Source organism: Melospiza georgiana, chromosome 4 (genome assembly GCF_028018845.1).
Source record: "Melospiza georgiana isolate bMelGeo1 chromosome 4, bMelGeo1.pri, whole genome shotgun sequence".
NCBI lineage: Eukaryota > Metazoa > Chordata > Aves > Passeriformes > Passerellidae > Melospiza > Melospiza georgiana.
Window position 1 is genome coordinate 11,516,120 of NC_080433.1, and position 20,459 is coordinate 11,536,578.

General features: G+C 39.7%; 1 protein-coding gene across 8 annotated transcripts in view; it reads right to left on the reverse strand.

The window, feature by feature from the left end:
- The window catches only part of ERC1 (ELKS/RAB6-interacting/CAST family member 1), a 267,802-nt gene that overhangs the window by 43,429 nt on the left and 203,914 nt on the right, over positions 1-20,459 (reverse strand). For all 8 annotated transcript variants that reach the window (XM_058022071.1, XM_058022067.1, XM_058022070.1 and 5 more), the window contains one exon: positions 7,955-8,099. In XM_058022071.1, coding sequence (XP_057878054.1) covers positions 7,955-8,099 — 145 coding nt within the window. The remainder of the gene's footprint in view (positions 1-7,954; positions 8,100-20,459) is intronic.

Genomic DNA, 20,459 nt, shown 5'->3' on the forward strand with positions numbered 1-20,459 from the left:
CTCAATATAATATTTGTAGCAAAGAGACAGAATGAATTCCATAAATACTCTGTTGAATGTATGTATCACAGAGAGCTGTTCTAATATATTCTCTTTATTTAACTGAAAACCACTGTGTACCAGATCAGTGGTTTGGGCCACAACAACCACAGGAAACCACTGTGTGCTACAACTGTGATGCCAAATGACAGAGACTGTTTTCACACTGCACCAATGTCCAGCAGTACTATTCACAGACCAGGGAATGATTATTTTTCAAGCCCAAATTAGATCTTCTAGTGCAGTCTTCTGAGCAAGCCCAAGCTCAGTGAGCATTCTCACCTCTTCAACAATGCTAACAAGCCTGGTTCTCCAAGGGGAGGCGTAACAATCTTTCCTGATATCCAGCACCATCAAGTTGGTCACTTACAGGAATGGGATACAGAGTCTCTGAACTGCTAACCTAGACTTGTCCAGCAATCCTGATTTTCTAGAGAGAGGCAACCTTGCTTAAATAACCTCCTATAGAAATTCATAAGCCCTGAATAAGAACTGGTGTAAATGTTGTTGGCAATTACCCAATTAATTTAAATTTATTTGTGTGAAATTTTAGTCAGCTGTAAAACTGGAGTAAGAAAATCTTAATACATTCACTAAATGGAGGAGAATTTCCAATGGAGTGAAACATGTTTTTGAAATCTGACTTCAAACTTAGGAAATATTAGTCCTTATAGTACTTTAAAAAATATTATAAATGTCTAGAAAGAAAAGGAACCAAGTACTGTATTGTCATCTGGGTTCCTCAATACCTCTATAAATCTTAAAGCCCTCTCAGTGAGGCAAAGCACCTTCCTCTTCCAGCAACCCTACAGAGCTACACCCTAAACCCTCCAGGCTGTGCAAGGCTGAAGGCACAAGCAGAAAGCAGCCAGGGCTGTCTGCAGCACTTCCAACAGGCACAAGAAGAGGCACTCCCATGGATCCAGCAGGCAGCTCCCTTCCCTGGCACCATGCAGGGCTCCCCTGAACATGCATTTGTATTTAGTCATGCAAGAGGCAAAGGGTGAAGGTAAAGGAGGAGGGAGAGCAGAAAGAACATAAGAAAAACCAGGGAGAGATGAAATGCTGCCCCAGAAAAGACTGCTGATGCTGCACTGAGTGCTGTTACTGTGCTAATAGATGATTAAAAATGATGGGAAAAAAGTCTGGAGCACATGGCAGGGAGAAGGTGCTTTCTTTAATCTGTCAGGGCTCCAAATGCTGTGCTCAAGGGCATGACAAAGCCTCTGCCAGGGTGCTGGGGTCTGCTCTGGCAGAGACTCCCCCCTTGACAGAAACAATTCCTGAGGAGCAAAGCCTGGCAGAGCAAGCAGAGCTGTGATTGATGATCTGGGTGCATTACAGACTTTCAACAAAAGCCATGATGCCTAAATTTGACAGCTGGCAACGCCTGATGAGAGCCAATTAGTGGATATATATTCATTTAGCCAGAAGTTTCTGCTGTCTCTAGTCCAACAGCTTCCTGAATAGGAAGTGTACAGAGTGATTTTGCTCAGTTCTGCCTGCTCACATGCCAGCTACACTGGCAGCACAGCTAAGAATATACTATAAAAACTACATATTTTGGCACCTTTGCATATTAAAACCAGTAATTGAAAAGCTGCAAGTGACCCTCCAGACACTGGTGGTACAAGAACCTGAAGAAAGGTGATTTTACTTTGATTCTACAGACCATGCAGTGGAGAGGTGAGACTGAGACTGCACTGATATGCAACAAGTCCACTGCAAGTGACCATAATTATTGAAATGCTTCACTAGTCCTTGAAAAATTTCTGGCAAAGTACATTTATCTGTTTGATCCTGCTTTAAATTGGTTAACCTGGCATTCAGAGAACACCAGAACTCAGAGTATCTTCTGTTCTGCCCAGTTCATAAAGAAACCTCTGGCACAGCACATTCAAATTCCTCTGTCTGTTCTTAACTTTGTTATCACGAAAATTTTCTGTCCCCACTTTTATATCTATTTGCACTCTTGCCAGTGCAATTACATGGGTACTGTGGTAAGGAGATCAATAAACACAGATGGATCCAAGTGCCCTCAATCTCATCACTTATTTAAAATATTCATTTTTCTTCCTCAGCTATAAAGAAGCCACCACCACAACACTCAGACAACTTACATAGATATTCTTAGACTTCCTAAGTTCCTTTCCAACAGTTTGGAAGGAAGTTTGGTTTGAGAGATGCCTCCCCTCAGGGAACTCCAGACTGCTGGAACCTTTCAGAGAACAACAGGGGTTCTGTCACAGAACAGCACCACATTCAGCAATTATCTGCAGTGATTGTATCCATGTCACCAGAAGAAGAAATTCCCTTGCTAGCAGTAATCACTCTCACCAGACATGGTTTCAAACCAGGGCAGCTAAGGTGAAGCAAAGACTGACTGCACACCCTCCCAATCTGTATTATTTCATTGGGCAGGGTGGTAACTAAGGCTGCCAGAAGTGTGGTCATGCTGATACAGCTCCACAGCAGCAAGAGGAAAACATTGGCCTGTCAGTCTCCTTTGACCTGTTTTACATTCTCTTGTTATAAACAGAAATTACTCCAGCCAGTGGAACTCCAGCTTGGAAAAGTTCACAGCAGAGGAGTGTCAGGTGTCAGTGTGCAGGGTTTCCAGGGAAACAAGTAACAGAGGAAAAATATGATTTTTGGTGTGAGAAGCTACTCTGGAATCTACAGTTCCTCATGATCCCATGAACCACATTTACTTGGGAAACCAGTCTGTGCAGTAACTTGGCCTCCTGAAGAAAACCAGTCAAAATCTTACAGGGAAGAGGCACAAAGCAGCACAGAAAAACAGCTTTGGTACTTGCTTGTTTAGATTAAATGAACATTTAATATTGCATAAATACCATTATTACCGGTCAATTATCAGCTATTTGACCATTGCCAAATAATTCCTCTCCTTTTGTGGGAATGTTAAATAAAAGCCCCTCAAAATCATGCTGGCCCATAGAGGAAGTCACAATCTTAAATGAGGATTTAGAAGCAGAAGGAAACAACAGATATTAAAGATTCCTCTGAATGGCAAGGCTGACTACAAAACCCACACTTACAAATAGCACGGGGCTCCTCATCTCCCTTTATTAAAATAGAAATACTCTGTTTGAGTGAACAGCAAGAGTGTCTATGGTAAGAACGACAAGGAATAAATATTTTTTTTCTATTCCCTTCAGAGAAAAAAGTAGCAATCACCTTAAATTGCAGTAAGGGATATTACATATAATAATAAACACAGATAAGGTATTAAAAAGACTTCCCAGGACTGAAGGTCTCCTCCACTTAAAGTCTTTAGGACCAGATTTCAGGTGTAACTGGATGAATCAACTCAGTTGCAGAGAGCTCTCTCCTGATCACATATTATTCATTATTTTTCCGTAACAGTTTGCATGACAAAAGAAAATGTATATTTATGAAGTACATAGAGAAAGCTTAAGCTCTCAGGGCGATTCTCTGAGCATGCTGAAGTATAGAATGAAAACTCAACATATTCTTAAAAGACTGAGGAGCTGATCTGAAAATAACTTTGATTTAGGCATAATAAAGTATAAGTAATAAAAGTACAAGCATAATAAAAGCAGTAAGTATAAGCATAATAAAAGTAATAAGTATAAGCATAATGAAATATAAGTAATATTAATCTAACCTGAAGTCATACAATTTCAAAGGAAAATGTTGAGATCTTGTCATCAGCAACACTGAGTCAAGCTAACTTCTGCTATAATAATAATAATAATTATGAAACATTATATAATAACACAAGTGAATATAGCTATTTACAAACAATTAATCTGAATAATACTCCAAGCTGTCAGAAAACACTAATATTGTTCAGAGCCTCCTAAAAATTTTAACACTTATTACTTCACATTTATGGCATGGCAGTGACATGCTGGTCAAGTCTGGCACCCACTCTGCTGCACACTGTACAATCTTTGCTACAAACAGCTCCTAGTAGAAAATCCCAGCTGTTTAAGACTCAAAGCCCACAGACAGGAAAACCTCAGCCCCTTCACATATGCCTTCCCTTTACCACTGAAACTGTGGAGTGGTGCTTTGCTCTGTTACAATAAATAGAAGCTGATATTAAAACTTAGCTCGATGAGGAAAGGGATAAATGGCAAGCAGGCTATTTCCCAACAGCTGAGCAGTGTCTGTGCTCCACCAAGCAGGCCACAGCTCCCTGGATCCCTGTCAGCCCAGTGTGACACCCAGCAGGGCCCTCTCCACACCACATCTGGATCTGGTTACACAACTGCAGCTCTTGCATCAGCCCAGCCCCTCCAGAGCAGCCTCCCAGCCCCTGCCTCAGCTGCCCACAGGACACAGTGCCCTGGGAGGAATAAATTGGGACCACATTAGCTGTGACCCTCGCCCTGCAATGGCCCTGCCTGTCTGATGACAGAGGAAATCCCTCATCCAAGCTGACAAGCAATATGAAACAGGCAGCTGCATTTACTGGAGAGCCTGGTCAATGCTGAGCGCCTGATTAGGAAATGGGCTCTGTATTGAGGCACATTCCTGCAATTCAGAGCCTAGAAACTCTAAATTAAAACAACATTGATGCCATATCCTCTTTCCAAAATGCTTCTCTTCATCCTAACTTTAATGCACATACTTAGATAAATTAAAGAAGTAAAATGTCTTTGGCAGGACTCCTTCCCTCTCTTGTGCAGCAGCACCATTCCTGTGTGAGTGATCAGTGCTGGGAAAGGACAGAGCACAAGGAATGACAGCAGAGCCCTCCAGATGCTGGATTCCCTTCCCTTGATGAACCTTTGTGTCCTCACTGATACTTTTAAATAAATAAAAATCACAGGCATTTGTTGGAACAAGTTTTTGTTTTGTGAGTGTTGTACCTCAACACTTAACAGCAAGTCAGCCAATGGTAACCAGCACAAGAAAAGTCACGATCCAAATCCCATCCTACACCCTTGGATCCACTCACACTCACTAGTGCAGCATGGTCAGGACACTGCTGCTCTTCCCAGCCTGCAGAGAGATTCAGCCATGCTGGTACACAGCATGCACAGCTCTTCCCACAAACAGCCCTTCCCACATTGCTCAGCATTTCTGTGAGCATCCCACGCACGTGGAAATGGGAATCTTTTATTCAGCTCTGTCTGACCACCAACTGAAAGAGCTGCTTTCCCACCACAAAGCCTAAGCATTTCCTAAGAATGGCATGGACTGAAATACCAAATACTTATCAGGGAGCTCAACAGCTCTCAAACATGAATGACTGAGGTCAGGATCCCAGCTCTGAATCTGAAGGGTTGAATAAACTTTTTGGGTTTTTTGCTTTTCAAAGTCTTCCAGAATATCTTGATTTGTGGCATCACTTGCCTTCCTTGAACAGCTGTGTTCAACACATCTGCAAGCCTGAAAGATTTTTTCACTTACAGTTTTTACTGTGAATTTAAGAATTACAGCTGAACTTTTAGGAAGTTCCTGAAAGGTGACATGGTTCTGTGGAGCTGGCAAACACAGATGGACCCTTGTTCTGCAGAAAAGGGTCCATGTGGAGAAGGCTTAAACTGAGGAAGCAGCTTAGTTGTTTTGTTGGAAAATATGAGGCTGGTGACCTGGAACAACTGAAGAGGAGTGCAAGGGCCAAGTACACAGAATATTTGCAAAGCATGTGGAAAAATGAGATTTCCCTTGACTACATCAGTAATGAAGATCTTGTAAAATCTCACAGCCATCTCTCCTGACCCATCTCCTATTTCTGGAGCTGTCAAAGTTGGTGTGATTTGAATTTATTCAGAAAGAGTACATACCAAAAATACTGGCACTGAAAAAAAAAATGGAATTTTAGATTCTCTGCAACTCATAGAGGTGGTGAGTAATACTCTCCTATAATAAGCAATGAGGAGTTTTTCTATCAATGTGTTGAAAGCTGCACACAAAAAAAAACGAATATAAGATGATACATCCTTAAAACACAGGATAGAATTTAGGGAGGATGCGTCAAATCCCTGTATGGTTGCATAAATATTTCTCAGGTATATTTTAAATATAGTTTAGATCGTTTATATGTAAACATTCATTCTGCCTTGGGGATTGTGGATGTACTGGAGAATACCTGTGATTTTTTACTTATACTACACATAAAACTTCTATTTATACTACCCACAGCGCAGATGTGTTGAGGAGATTACTTTCTGCTTTCTTCATAATTTTTAAGATTAAAATCTTAAATAACCTTAAACAGTGACAAGTCTTTGTAGCTGACTGCAGTTTTGGAACCAGAATCTTTCTGGCATTTCAACAGTCCAACGAATTGTTGAAAAAGAACTATTGCTCCAAAATCAAATCATAATTGGTCTCACTACATACCATGAACAATTTCAAATTAATCTCCTTTTTAGTTTTCATTTATTTGGGAAAGTATCCCACAAATACACAGAAAAAGCATTGTAGAACTGGTATCCTTAAGGGAAATGGCCATGTCTTTTTAGGAAAGATTTACCAGCACTGAAAGATAACAACAGGAACTACAATGTTTTAAAAATTGTTTACCTGAAATCTCAGTCATTAGAGACAGGGCCAATGTTAATATGTTAATTAAGTATACACAGATTTTCAGCAGAAAAAAACTCACCACAAAATACTACAGGTTGTTCCAGCTCCTCACAAAAGATAACCAGAAGGAAACTGGGAAGGGCAAGGGGCATGAAAGCACCTGAATTTAAGCTTAGGACAAGGACTAAGAAGTGGTGTTAATTTCTCTTGGAATGAATGGTACCATAAATTACAGCTGCTGCATCAACATTTACAGGAACAAAACAAGTACTTGTCAATGCTGTGACCACTTCTGATTCCTGTTTTAGCAGATGACCTTGCTGGCCAGTGACAGCAATTACAACTGTTGCTCAAAAGTAAATAATACAAGACTGCAATTTATACTTCTTGCTCATTCTGAAGCTGGTACATAAAATTCCCAAAAGTACTGTTCTTAAATGAAGCTATAAATAATTATCTTGAACAACATGGCCAATAACCTACTTGTGTTTGCTAAGGAAGAAGCACAGAAATCCCTTATCACAATGCTGACCTGGTTTTGTCTTACATTCTCTGACAGCAACAGAAATCATCTGGTTGACAGATGAAATGTTGCACATAAAACTTTATGAAGATGGAAATGGTGGCACTGAAGAAGTTGATACTGGATTGGCAGCAGCATATGTGCTATTGAGAGGAATGTGGCAAGGGAATAACTCAGGAAAACCTACCAGAAGTGCTGAAGTGAAAAATCTACACAGATTTTTTAAGATCCTAAATCTCTTATTGCCAGGGATGCCTTTTGCTTCCTCTGTGTTTTACTGGCAATCTACTTTTCACATTGCATTCAGTACTGGAACATAAATACTTTAACAGAAACACACTTTTTCTAATTGTTATGCCATCACAGAAAGGTCTCAGAAATGGTGAGAGGCCAGAAATAGGAAAGGACCAATCTCTTCATAAGCACAGGACCTCCCAGAGTCTGTTCTAGAAGCTAACACACGCAATCAGAAATCACAGGAGAGACTGTGCGGTGTAACATCCATGTTTGAGATCTACAGCCTATTCTTCCAAACAGGGTTATTCCCCAAAAAGGCAAATACAAACCCCCAAGAGAAATATCACTACTTTTCCCTGAATTTGTGACTATTTGTGCCTGTAGAGGATAATAACCAATGTCCTCTTCATTCACAACTTCCTATACATCCTATCACACCTTTACTACGCAGGAAGTGACACAAAGAAACTCCCCTCAATGCTGAGTTCAGAAGCTAGTTTGAAATTGTTATTTATGCACTTTCCATCCTAACATATGACAGGATTATACATTATTAGTTCCATAAATCAAGATAATAATCCCACACCAGATTATTTAGTGGATTTTCCCTAGCCCTCCTGTACCCACCTGCTGCTTGAGCTGCTGCACAAGACGGTCCTTCTCCCGTTTCAGTGCAGCCACTTCATCCTGAGTCTTCTTCTTAGAGGATGAAAGCTCTAGCAGAGCTATATTGGCATCTTTTTCACTAATGGCAGCAAGAAGGGCTTCTTGTCTGAAAAAAACCCAAATGAATTACATTATTATCCAGCAAAACTTAGAGGACTCCTCTACAAAGATTTGAGCATACCATAAATGCTGTACCAGTGTGCAACTCTGAAAAGCAGTAGTAAGTATTTTTGTCTGGGCTACATGTTTGTTGGTGGAACAGAAGTCAAGACACACAAACCTCCCTATAAACAACTGTGCTGATCCCAAATTGCAGCTTACAGGGTAAGAAAAATACATTATATTCTTCTTCTACACTCACCTTCTCAGTTTTTAATAACTACCATTTATTATTACTTTGGCTGAACATTTTCCCATACTCCTTCCCTGTAGCAGAAAACTCTTACAAATAGAATTCAGCAACATTTTTAATACTGGGAAGAAAGGAGAGAAAGATAATCACCCTAACAGTTAAACAGAGTTCTCAAAGGAAGCCAAAGGATTGATTATGTTAGGGAAAGCAACCTTTTCTGTCCTTCCACCTTAATTCTCATCTTTAGCTGGTGATGTGCAACAGGATTTCAAAGAAAATCTTGGACTTCTTGCCCAGTAGTGTTGGCTTGTCTCACCTCTCGTCACCTTGCAAAGAAGGCATCAAATGAGGTCCTGAACGTGTGGTGGTGTGAAAGAAGGCATCATGCAGGAGTGATGATGAAAGACCAACCGAATACAACACATTTCTTATCTACATTTCATCTAAAAATAAAGTTGCAAATGCACTTCAAGTTTTGCTGCAGCACTCAATATCAAGAAGTTTATTATCAGAATCCCAATTTAAGCCACTGTCTCAAAAATGTGGAAAAACTCCATGTATTTTAAGAGGAAAAGGTGTATTGCAACAGACAAAATTGTTCACCATCTGACAGGACAGTGGACTACACAATGGACTTTCTGTAGGTTGAATTTCTCTCTGGGTTTACACAGGTGTTTCTTGTACAGTCCAAAAGAGTTAGCTTGCTTTAAATGAAATACCAGCGTATCAAAAAATCTCACAGATCCAGTGTAGAGAGTACTTGGGTTCTGCCTAGATCATATCTAGAAAAACATTATTGCTTCCCTTTCAAAATGTAATATCATAAAGTAAAGCAAATTTTTAAAGATACATTAGGATAATCATAAAGTATTCTAAATACATTTGTGCTATGAAGAAATACAAATATTCTGGTGACTTAATGGAGGCAGAGTATAGGAAAGGAAAAGGTGCACATCAGATTCCCAGATGCAGTGTCAATATTGTAGGTGTGGGAACAATGGATAATGGGCATGTTATTATTGCCATATTCTTTCTGCTGCTTTTGCTTTATGGAAAAGTATCCAGTTTTGGATGTCTGCCTGAAACATGAAAAATACCAATAGGGTGAAGTGACAGAACATGATCCATGACCTCTGCTTTTTTCCAGCTATCGGTATCCTGGGAAAGACAGGCTGGCTTGGAGCTCTGGTCATTTTCACTTTCTTTAGAGTAATCTGTTTTGATTATAAAGAAACACTTATTCTTTTAATAGTAAGCCCACAATCCTCGCTGATGATTCAGGACCAGAGCCAAGAATATCTCCGTAACTCTATCTGTGGAGCCATTACTCTGGTATGGAAATTGGAGGTGCCTCAAATAGCATGTAAGCCATACACCTTCTGCAATCAAATCCTTTCTGCCCATCTCTGCTTCTTAACTGAAAACCCCAAGGCCAGGAAATTGAGATATGGATAGCAGTACATTTTTTTGTTTTGTTTTTTTCCTGAAAAATCTTTGCTATCACGTGTCACTGTCATATTTTCTGAAAAATCCCTTTGCCAGGATTTCTTCTCCTAGGTAGCTGAGAAACCTCAGAGAAAAATAAAAACAACAATTATCTCATTTTGCTTCTCCTGTGTTTTCCTGCTTTGGAATGTAGTTTGGACATTGTTTATCCAAGAGGTGGTTGTTTGATTGGTTTAATGTGAATTGTTTTATCTTAATAACCAATCACCATCCAGCTGTGTTTGGACTCTAGAAGCAGTCATGCGTTTTTTATTAACATCTTTCTAAGCCTTCTGTAAATATCCTTTCTCTATTCTGTAGTATAGTTTTAGTATAGCATTCTTTAATAGAATATATATTATATTTAATAAAATATATAATATTATAATATATTTTAATGTATTATAACACATCCTACATTATATTATAATACATATTATATATAATATATAGTATATTATTTAATATAATTATTATATATAATATCAAAAATAATAAATTAGCTTTCCAAGAACATAGAGTCAGATTCATAATTTCCTTCCTGCCATGGGGGACCCTGAAAAATACCACAACCATGTCTTAGAAAAGAATTTCCTACTGGCCAAAACTTCAGCGCTGTGCTGTGAGATGAGGGTGTTGGTCAAGACGTGCGGTGAAAGCCATTGTGGCTTTCTGACTGTTTTCTGGAATTGAAACAAAGTGAAGTTTGCACAAAAGTAAGAAAAATACCCAGTGATAAGTGCATTGTAGCTGCAGTTTTTACTTTAGCAAGGCAAACAGAAACTGCTCCATGTGGGAGAAGTGCAGGTGTCACTGTCAGCTCTGCTGGAAGGGACATGTCCGTAGTGCCAAGTCATTGCTCTCAGTGAACTTGCAACTGCCAGATGATTCCAAGACAATAAAAAGGGCATACTACCAAGCAAAAGACAAGGTTTCTGATTGAAGAGCACTACAAAAGTGATTTATTTCCCTTCCTGAGAGCTTTATCCCCAGGGAGGCCAGAGGAACTTGCTGTGAGACAGGGGATGTGGCAAGAAGAAGAAAATGAGCTGCTCTGTGCGTGGTGGTGGCAGCACATGAACAAACTAAACCTATCCATCAGGAGTGCTGCAGTCATTCCTGGAGGCTCAGGCACTGCCACAGGCTTGGCTTCTTCAGCAAAATGCTTCTCCTCACAACATTGGAGGTCCTGAAAAATTCTCATAAGCAGGCAAAACATGCTGCATGACACAAGGATGGTGATCTTTTCAAATGCTGGCTAGGGCCAGAGTCACTGAGCAGACACAGGTCACTTAAGTTAATTCAGGTATTTCAGATGCTGGTACTGGTGTAGCTGTGCCAACATCAACTCAGCAGGGGCAAACTGCCCATTTATCTCTGCACTGCAGCAGGGTCTGCAGCCTGAACTGAGCTGAACAAACCTCACAAGAGTGATCAGACTCTGTGACAGACTGAACACTACCAAAGGAAACCTGAAATGGCAATGGCAACAGTGTAGAAAAATCTACTGAAAACAGGTTCAAGATTTACTCCAAATTGGACAAAAAGAAGAAGATTAATTTTTTCCTTCTATTTGCACTGAAGCCTTTCACTGAATGTAGATCATCATCAATACAGACTGGAGTGGTATCAAGAATAGTAGGTTTAATTCTTAATGGCAGATATAATCTCAAGATCAATATCATTATTTGCTCTGTTTGCAGTCTTCAAGAAATAATGCAAAGAAAGATGCCTTTTTGAAATGGATGACCACAGAATAGTTACAGGCCAGTAGAGCAGAGAGATTTGACAACAAACACAAAGAACAGTGTGCAAATGCATGTCTCCTTCAAGTCCTGAAGAGAAATGTCTGATTTGGGGAAGATAACTGGGCAATAGTGTACTATTACACTACTACTAATTATTAATACTAATAGAATCGAGTTGTCTTCAAATAGGTTTCTATGGCACTTGGATTCAGAAGACTACATAATTTCTTCACAGCCCCTTCCCAATAAAGAAGAATCATTTTGATAAAACACAAGAGGAGGTGAACTTTAAAAAGCAGTTTTGTACTTTGCAGTACTGTTCCCAGGGTCACTGGAATATTTATCAGTTGTATAATTAGAAAGAATAACAGGCTGCAAACAGTGCTGAATTAATGATGCTTCAAAACATGAAAACTATACATATTCATTAAAAGAATATGCTTACATATGTCAGGGAGAACACTTATTCCATATGGATGTTATAAATATATTCTATAAAATTTTACTCAAATTACGAAATTTCTTCCTATCTGGAGTATTTCTGAACATGTGTATGAGATAATATGAAAGCAATACTGATACCAGCAGCAGCTTTGATTTTAATGTCATGGAAGAACTGGGATTATTCCATCAGCTCTAGTTGTATTATAGGATCAAATCTCTCTTCCTTCTGACTGGCATTAAACTAAAGCATTTAAAAGAGTGACACAAATTTGAGGAGCTCAGGTAGCCACAAGCTCATAGCACTCCAGTCAGTTCCTTCAACAGAGACTGTTGCACTTCCATGAACAAGGATTGAGCTGCCAGCATTTTCATCCTTGCATATTAAGATGAACTGGAATTATGGCTGTTGTGCCTTTAGTGCACAAGCAAAGATTCCCCTGTTCCATGAGCTGTTTACTCATGGTAAGGGCACCACAAACCAAAGAATGACAGAGGTGCAACTTGTACAAAAACTGTTTTGGTTGTCTGATTTTTGTCCACTGCATTTACTCCAAGCCTACAGAAAATTCTGCTTTTAGTGCTTTCCTATGAGAGACATTTGTAAGACTTACCCTGGTGAATCACCAGCACAATAAGAACTGTATTATTTGCATATGAATTAAAAACCCTCCCAAGATGTGACAACAACAGAGAGAACTCAAGGCAGAGAGATTCAGATAGAGCACTGCAGTGTTATGGGAGCTAGACAGACAGGCAGCAGCATAGAGCATAAAAGCACTGGGATATGGCCTTCAGTAATTTCATGAGTTTAGCAGAATGGCAGGGTTTGGGTGGGTCACGCTCAATAAACTCTTAAAAAGTAACTAGGAGTACAACACACCAAACTGCAAATTCAATGGGCCAGAAGCCCTGGCTCCATCATCCTCTCCATCATAAACTGTCTACCACTGCAGCAGTACTTCTGAACTCCACATTCTTCCCCTTTTTTTTGGTTTTGCTGGTTATAGAACATCTTCAGAAAATTATGAAACTCTGACTTCCAGTACCGCACAGGGAACGGACAGTCATTGCAGAGCTCTGGGTATCAAGATTTGGTTTTTAAAAATAACTTTGAAAATTGCAATTATACCAGTGAATGACATTTCATGATGCTAACAGATGAATAACTCAAATATGCAAGCTGCCAAATTCTGCACTGGCTGTAATTTCTGCAGCATTTAAGATGCAGCTCAAAGTATCCCAAAGTGAGTAAACTTTTGTCCAAAAGAAACAGTAGCTACCTCTTACTGCAAGAGAGTGGGAAAAAAATTTAACTTGGCAATAGGTACTACCTGCTTTTTTTAATTACAGCTGGGAATAATCAAACTTCAGGCTGCAAATTAATTTCCAAAGCACAGCCTTAAATCTTCAGTCAAAAGGGATAATACTACACTCCTTCCATTCCAGTCCTTGTTTCCTGAATCAGCACATCACCTTTGCCTGGCCTGGCTGGCACATCAGCAGCATTTCTAATCTCTGGTCTATGCTCTTACAGCTACCAAAACAGAAATTGAGAATTCAAGCAAACCAAATGAGATGAAAACAAGAGTTTTTTGTCATGAGCAAATTGGAGCTTTCTGCATGACCACCTTCCCACTGGTCTCTTCAATGTCATTGCACACATGCGACCACAACAGGAAAACAAGATAAAAATACAAAATAAAAATCTTGGTGAATACAGTTGTGTGGTCACAAAAGTGATGTCCCTTTAATTTTCCATTATAAGAATGGTGTGACAATAATTAATGTGAATTCCATGACACAGGAAGCATTACCACTTGTACTGTCCTCGTTTAAAAAAAAAAAAGACACTGATAATATATTTAGACTCTCCTACACATATCTTCTCTAACATCCCAATTGTCCAGAATCACAGAACTCCTTACTAGAATTGATAAGGAGTGCTTTTAAAAGTCCTTTCCCTCAACATGTTTGATAAAGTCACAAGAAGTCCTATAAATATTTTATATTACCTTTTCCATCAATGTTTTAGCCTTTCTTGTACTTAAGCTTTCCATCTTAATTTTATCACTTTGGCACCAGAGGTAAAAATTTGCAATTGCTAGTCCTGCTCATTTCTCAGCTCTGAGTACTCAGAACTGCAGCTCAGCCTTAGACTGTCTGCCAGCATATCTAGAGAAAAATCTAACACTTTCACAGAGAAGCTTCAAACCCACTCCTAATTTCCTGAACTATTTTTATTGATGAATAGCTCAGTGAAAAGCTGGCTGCTGCATGTCCCAGCTGCTAAACTGAGAGCCCATCAGCCTTCCCTGGGTGCCTGTGAAGAGTGGAAGTTCCCCAAGATGGCACACTGCAGAAGGAACTTTCAACCCTGTCACCTGATGGTATGGGAGATTTGTCCCCTGTGAAAGGTAGAATTTTTTGAAAATAACCTTCCTTGCTTTAGCAGCCTTCAGTGCAGAATGTGGATGAGAGACAGCAGTACTCACAAGGCTCTTGAGCTCCCCAGATTTGGCTTTTCTGAGAAGGAACTCCTGAAATTGGCATTCTTTCCTCATCCGCAGTTTAACAGCAGTGCAGACAGAGCACAAACTCAAGGCATATTTTTCATCCAGGCAACAGAGGCCACCAGAATACATCCACCAGCTTTTGAAAACTGACCTTATAAGAAAGGCAGCTCCAATTTCTTTTCCTGGGACATGGTCAAGTTCAGGTTGAGCTCTAGCTTAGCATGTGGTTTCACAATCGGCTTAAGCTGACACAAGACAGGCTCTCGTGGCAAGAGATGGTTCTGCCCTCCCATTTCCAGGTTCCTGCCCCTCCACTGGCTGTGTATCCCTGCAGCCTGAGGAGCCTTTAGTTAAACCCTGGATAAACATGAGGAACCCAGATCTGACCGCAGGTTCCTCATGCCTGCAGGAACTGCCCAGCTGCAGCTCCTCCTGACACTGTGACAGTGTCAAACCCTCCGCTGCCACAGCCAGCACTGCCAAAACATCAGAATGGAAAATGAATCAATGGAATTCACACTAATTATAACATATCAAACAACCACAAGTACTACAGTGAAAACAATTGTCTCGATGTCTTTGTGAATCTGGCCCGGGTTGAAAGACGGTAGAAAGAAATTTCAGCTTTATCAAATTTTGATAGCAATACTGCAATCTTACCGTGGCTTCTGATCACAGAAGTAAAAAACTCTAGTCATGATTTAGTTATTTCATTTAGTGAAATATTCATTATTTATTTAATTTCATTTCATTTTAGTGAAAAACTCTCATGATTTATAATACAGTTGTTTTAAGGAAATTATCCAGTCTTTGTATTCAAATCAAACAGAGCATCTACCTCCTTGCTAAATGACTACCATGTCATTTCTGGTGAGTATAATTTATCTCACTTCTGCATCTGTCTCATTTCCAAGGCTGACATTCTGACAGGTGATCATACCTGCCTTCCTCTATATTTTATCAGCTCACTGGAAAACAAGGAAAAGGTATTAACTTAGTTTTGGAACCATATTCATACTACACCTATTCTCAGTGCATTGTGGTTCCACTATTTTTCTTGGTCCTTTTGTAGGAGTGGCTAAAGAATATTTATTACTTATTTTTATTTCTTTTGAGAAGTCTCATTCAGCATGACTTTCCACAATTCTCACTTTATTCCTACAATTTCTGCTTTCCCTAAATGTCTCTTTCTCTTGACCAATTTAAGGCTGCTGCCAATTCTCTTTTTGGACACAGATACACAGCTTTGTAACTTTCTTAAACTTTTCTCCTTTTGTTTGGGATGCAAAGACCTTATAGTTTTGGACTTTTGATTAAATAAATGTTCTGCTCCCTCTACATGAACCTCCTCTGTGTTCTTCTGACCAATTCACTTGCTATCTAGTAGTTTCCATTTTTCAGTCTATTAATTTGAAATTGAGTACTTCACTTTTCTAGCATAGTTTTTTTTCTTTGAATATAGGTTTCATCAATTTGTGATCACTACAGCTGAAATCAGTTTTAGTGATGATTTCTTCTCTAGTGTCATCACTACTTATTACAATCTTCACAGTCTCACACCATTATACCTTAGTGATCTAGTCATTATTTATTAAGTTAATAAGCCTGGCAGTTTCTCTGATTTGTATCCAAATAGATACATCTGACAAAACCACATTTCTCCATTATTACTTACATTTAGCACAACACTATACCTAAAATCCATAGCAGGATACCATCCACTCTATGTGTAACTTTTATGATCTTTACATTATTTTGACTCAAAGTACTGCTATAACTTATACTCTTTTTTATTTCCTTAAAACCTCCATTATAATTAATACACAATACCATTACTTTCATTTTTAGCTTTCCTGAACAACTTGTACCCACATTTCAGCCCTGAATATTAGTCTATTTTTCACTAATTGCTGTTATCCCTGTGACATCCAGTTTCATGTACCAGATGTGTAGAGCTATTTTTTGTTGTTCTTTTACAAACATCTAAATATTCTTCCACATGTAGCATTTCAACAAATTTTCCTGTCAGAGCTATGGATTGCTTTCATTATTTATTGCCTATCTGAGTACCAACCTGGATGTGCCTTGCCTAACTTCCTACTCCTTCTTCTCTGAGGGTTCTTTTGAACATTTGTTCAAGCTTCTCTTCTAGAACCACTCTGTCTGGTTTCTAACAAGAAATATTTTCTTCAAGGTCAGACCTTTTATATTAATTCTGCAAATGATGTATTTGGGCTTGGGTGGTAGTAACAACAGCAGCACTGATGCTGATCTCTGTTCCCTCCTAACCCTAACTATACCTGTATTTCAGTCTTTTCTGGTTGCTGCTGCTGCCCAGGAGAGGGATTAAAAAGGAGCACAAGAAATGCCAAGTGTCTGGATAAGGACAGGAACGGCAGCATCAGGGGAAAAAAAGGCTGGAAGCAGTTTCATTAAACACTGAGGCATCACTTTGCCTCCTGCTCCTGGTAGCTCCAATGGCTGCTGCTTAAGTAGTGCCAAAAAAAAGTGTTTCTAAGCAAGCAGGAGTTGTTGAAAGGGTTGAGGACAGAAATGGAGCAGGTGTCAGGGGCTATGGATAAAATTTGGATATATTTAGTTCTGTAATTGCAGCAGAAGGGGCCTGAGAGGTTTCATTTAATTTCCTTTTTCAGATCCGGGTCTGAAAGCAGGTGTAGCTACTTGCAGTCCCTGAGTGCAGATTTGTTTGAATGGGCACTGCAGCATTTTCTGATGAGTTTTGAGGATAACTTCCCAGATGCTTGAAGCAACTGGCATTCTACAGTAACTAGGGAGCATCCTACCACCTTCCCTTCTGTTTTTACCTCTATCCAGTGCCTGTTCTCCACGAGATGAAACCAGAGCTGCATGCAGTAAAAAGTTTAGGAGACTGAGCATGTGTACTCTGCTCCAGAACAAGCACTGTTAAGCCTGACCTAAACCATGCAAACAGACCTCTGACAATCCTTTATCAGATCCCTGCTAAGCACAGTAATGATACTCTCCAACTCAAAGCCTTTTTTCATGTACAGATCTAAAGAGTTTTATTGAAATAAAGTGAAGCTCAGCCATCTCAAAGTAAGCTGTTACTGCCTGTTTTGTAATGAGACACAAATATGTGAACCTCAAGCAACACACACAAAGTGAGAGAGCAAGTAATTCATATGTGAGGACATTGGAAAAACCTCAATTTATCACGTTCTAGCAACCAACACCTTTTCAAGTGAACAAATCTGAAGCTGTGTTCATGCTGTAGTTTGAACAAAAATCCCTCCTAAAGTCCTTTATTGAAGAAACACAATCACAGATAAATTTACAAATGTAGCTCTTAGCGTCTTAGAAAAAGTAATAAACCTGCAAATTTCAAGACTATGAAATAGAGAAAAGCAGAATAAACCAGATTGTATCACACAAGAAATTGGCTCTCATGAAAATCTGCCTATACTATAGATAAATGAAAGTTCCCCTATCTTCTTCTAAGAAACATCTAGTTTATTTTGGTAAAACTGGTTGTACAATTTAATTGGTTGTAAAATTTTTAGGAATTATCATTTGGTATCTACTTAGTTAACATATGTGGCAAGGTTAATTTCTTCCAAGAAAAATCTTGCTGAATTTGAAAATGTGTCTATTTTATCTACTTTATTAAAAAATAAGAAAGTAAATAAAAAAAATAAAGGAGCAGAAAATAACTGCAAGGCAGGGTGAACATGTGTGACATGGACAACTTTTAATCCTGAAACCATCCTTAAGAAATAGGTATTTTGGACATCAATAAAAATTCTGAGCATATTCTGAAGAGTACAGATTCTTCCTGTAATGAATTTACAAGAAAATATGAGGATGCTTCATGTAAAAGAAGTATTTCCAAAACTAAAAGACCAGCACCAAAGGAAAGTGCTAGATTTTAAAACTAACAACTGCTAAATGCAAAACATGTAAACAAACAGTGTCATTTGTAATAGAAACATAGCTTAGTGGAGCTGAGAGTCAGGAGCTACTCTTCACTGCTGTCATTTGTGATTTGACCAAAAGCACATCATTTAGCTACCTCTGTAAATGCAAATGCTGCTATTTACTAAAGAGCACATCTGGTCCATCTGTAAAACAGTGACATTCTCAGCTGAAAACAGTCAGGTCTCTTTCTTTTTGTTGCTTATTGCTAACTGAAAGGAAAAAGGGGATTACCAAAAACTTGCACACTTATTTCTGCTAGGAGCACCATGACTGCACTGAGATTTTTCATCTTTTCACACGAGAAACTACCAGGCCACAGAACTACGAAGGAAACACCTGAGCAGCGAGAGGATTCCCCAGCAGACACATGGCAGAGTAGGCAGGACAAGTGGAACTGGCAGCCAGCAGCAAACCTGCCTTTATGGATTTATGGCAGGCTCCCAGTTCAAGGCCCATCTGGCTGGGAAGGGGGAGGCTGGGAGGACCATGCACCGCTCACATTTTTGCCATTCCTGCTGCGGTATGGCGTGAATAAATCACAGGGCTGAGGTCAGAACAGCCAGCCCATAAAGTGATTCATGGGCCCAGCAGCACATTCCCCCAGGACTATGTACTTTATTACAGTAAACCTCAGAACAAGATACAATTTCCTGTCTCAAGGAGCAGCCTTTAAATCAGGACACCTGGACAGCCCCGCAGCCGCTTGCGGAACAATGGGGCTGAGCCCCACCGCCGCCTCTGCTGCTGGCCCTGCTGCCTTCACCCAAAACCACCTTCAGAGAGCCTCCTCTTCCTCCTCATCCTGCTGCTTTCACCCAACATCACCTTAAGAGAGCCTCCTCCTCCTGCTGGCCCTGCTGCTTTCACCCAACATCACCTTAAGAGATCCTCCTCCTCCTGCTGGCCCTGCTGCCTTCACCCAACAGCACCTCCAGAGAGCTTCCTCCTCCTCCTCTTGCTGGACATTACTGTGGTGACAACACCATGCAGGCAACACACTGATATAATCCTATTCTTCAGACACAGCTCCCCACCCAAGAAATAAATACTCTCCATATGTTGTTTTTTCGCTCCATTTTCGCTTTTAGGTCTCTTCTGCACTGTAAAAATTGGATTCAAAATGTTAAGGCAACAGAGGAACTGAAAGGGAAATCATTGGTTTCTCTGTTTGCAGGCAGACTCTGCACTGGAAGGGTTTTTTTCTTCTTTGCAAGCTGAAGAATCTGACATGCAATTTAGGCTGTAATATGGATGTTCTCACTGTGATCAAGGGCTGTGATCTAAGTTTTGGGTTTGGCATCTGGAAAGAAACTGAGGTGGTGACAGAGATGATGGTATTGTTGGACTCCTGAGAAATCTCCCTCCCAGCTAAGAGTAATGCTGCTCTTACACCACAGGTTATGTTTCCAGGAGAAAGGAAAGAGAACTCATTTTAAGCCATGAAACAAAGCAGGGGCTATTTTCCACTCTCAATATGCTGTAGAGCCTTTCTTCTTCAAATGGGAGCTTCCCATGTTCACACAAAACAGGACAGAGGAAAAACTTGCTCTGCCTCCTTCAGGTCCATAATGGATCACCAAAATCAGAGCTAAACTAGGGTCTATTTCTTTTCAGTATGCATCATTCATGATTAAGAAATGGGAAGGGAAGCTTCCCTTTGAGCATTTAAGGGCAAGATTTTCCTGCAGTTTGATGACAGTAAGTCATTCTGTACAATCACTACAAACGGGAAAAAAATCCTGATAATTTTACTCTTCAAAGTTCCTTTGGATCTTAAAACTACAGCCATAACAAAGTAACATGTCCCTGGGAAGCTGCTTCATGGAAAACAGACACACCTGAAAGATGTTCAGAGGACAAAAACATAAGAGAAAGTGATAGAGCAGAGGAAGTTTTGGGAATATTTAGATGACAATTCATCAAATACTGTAAGTTAAGAATGCTATTGAACGGGTCAAACAAAAAAA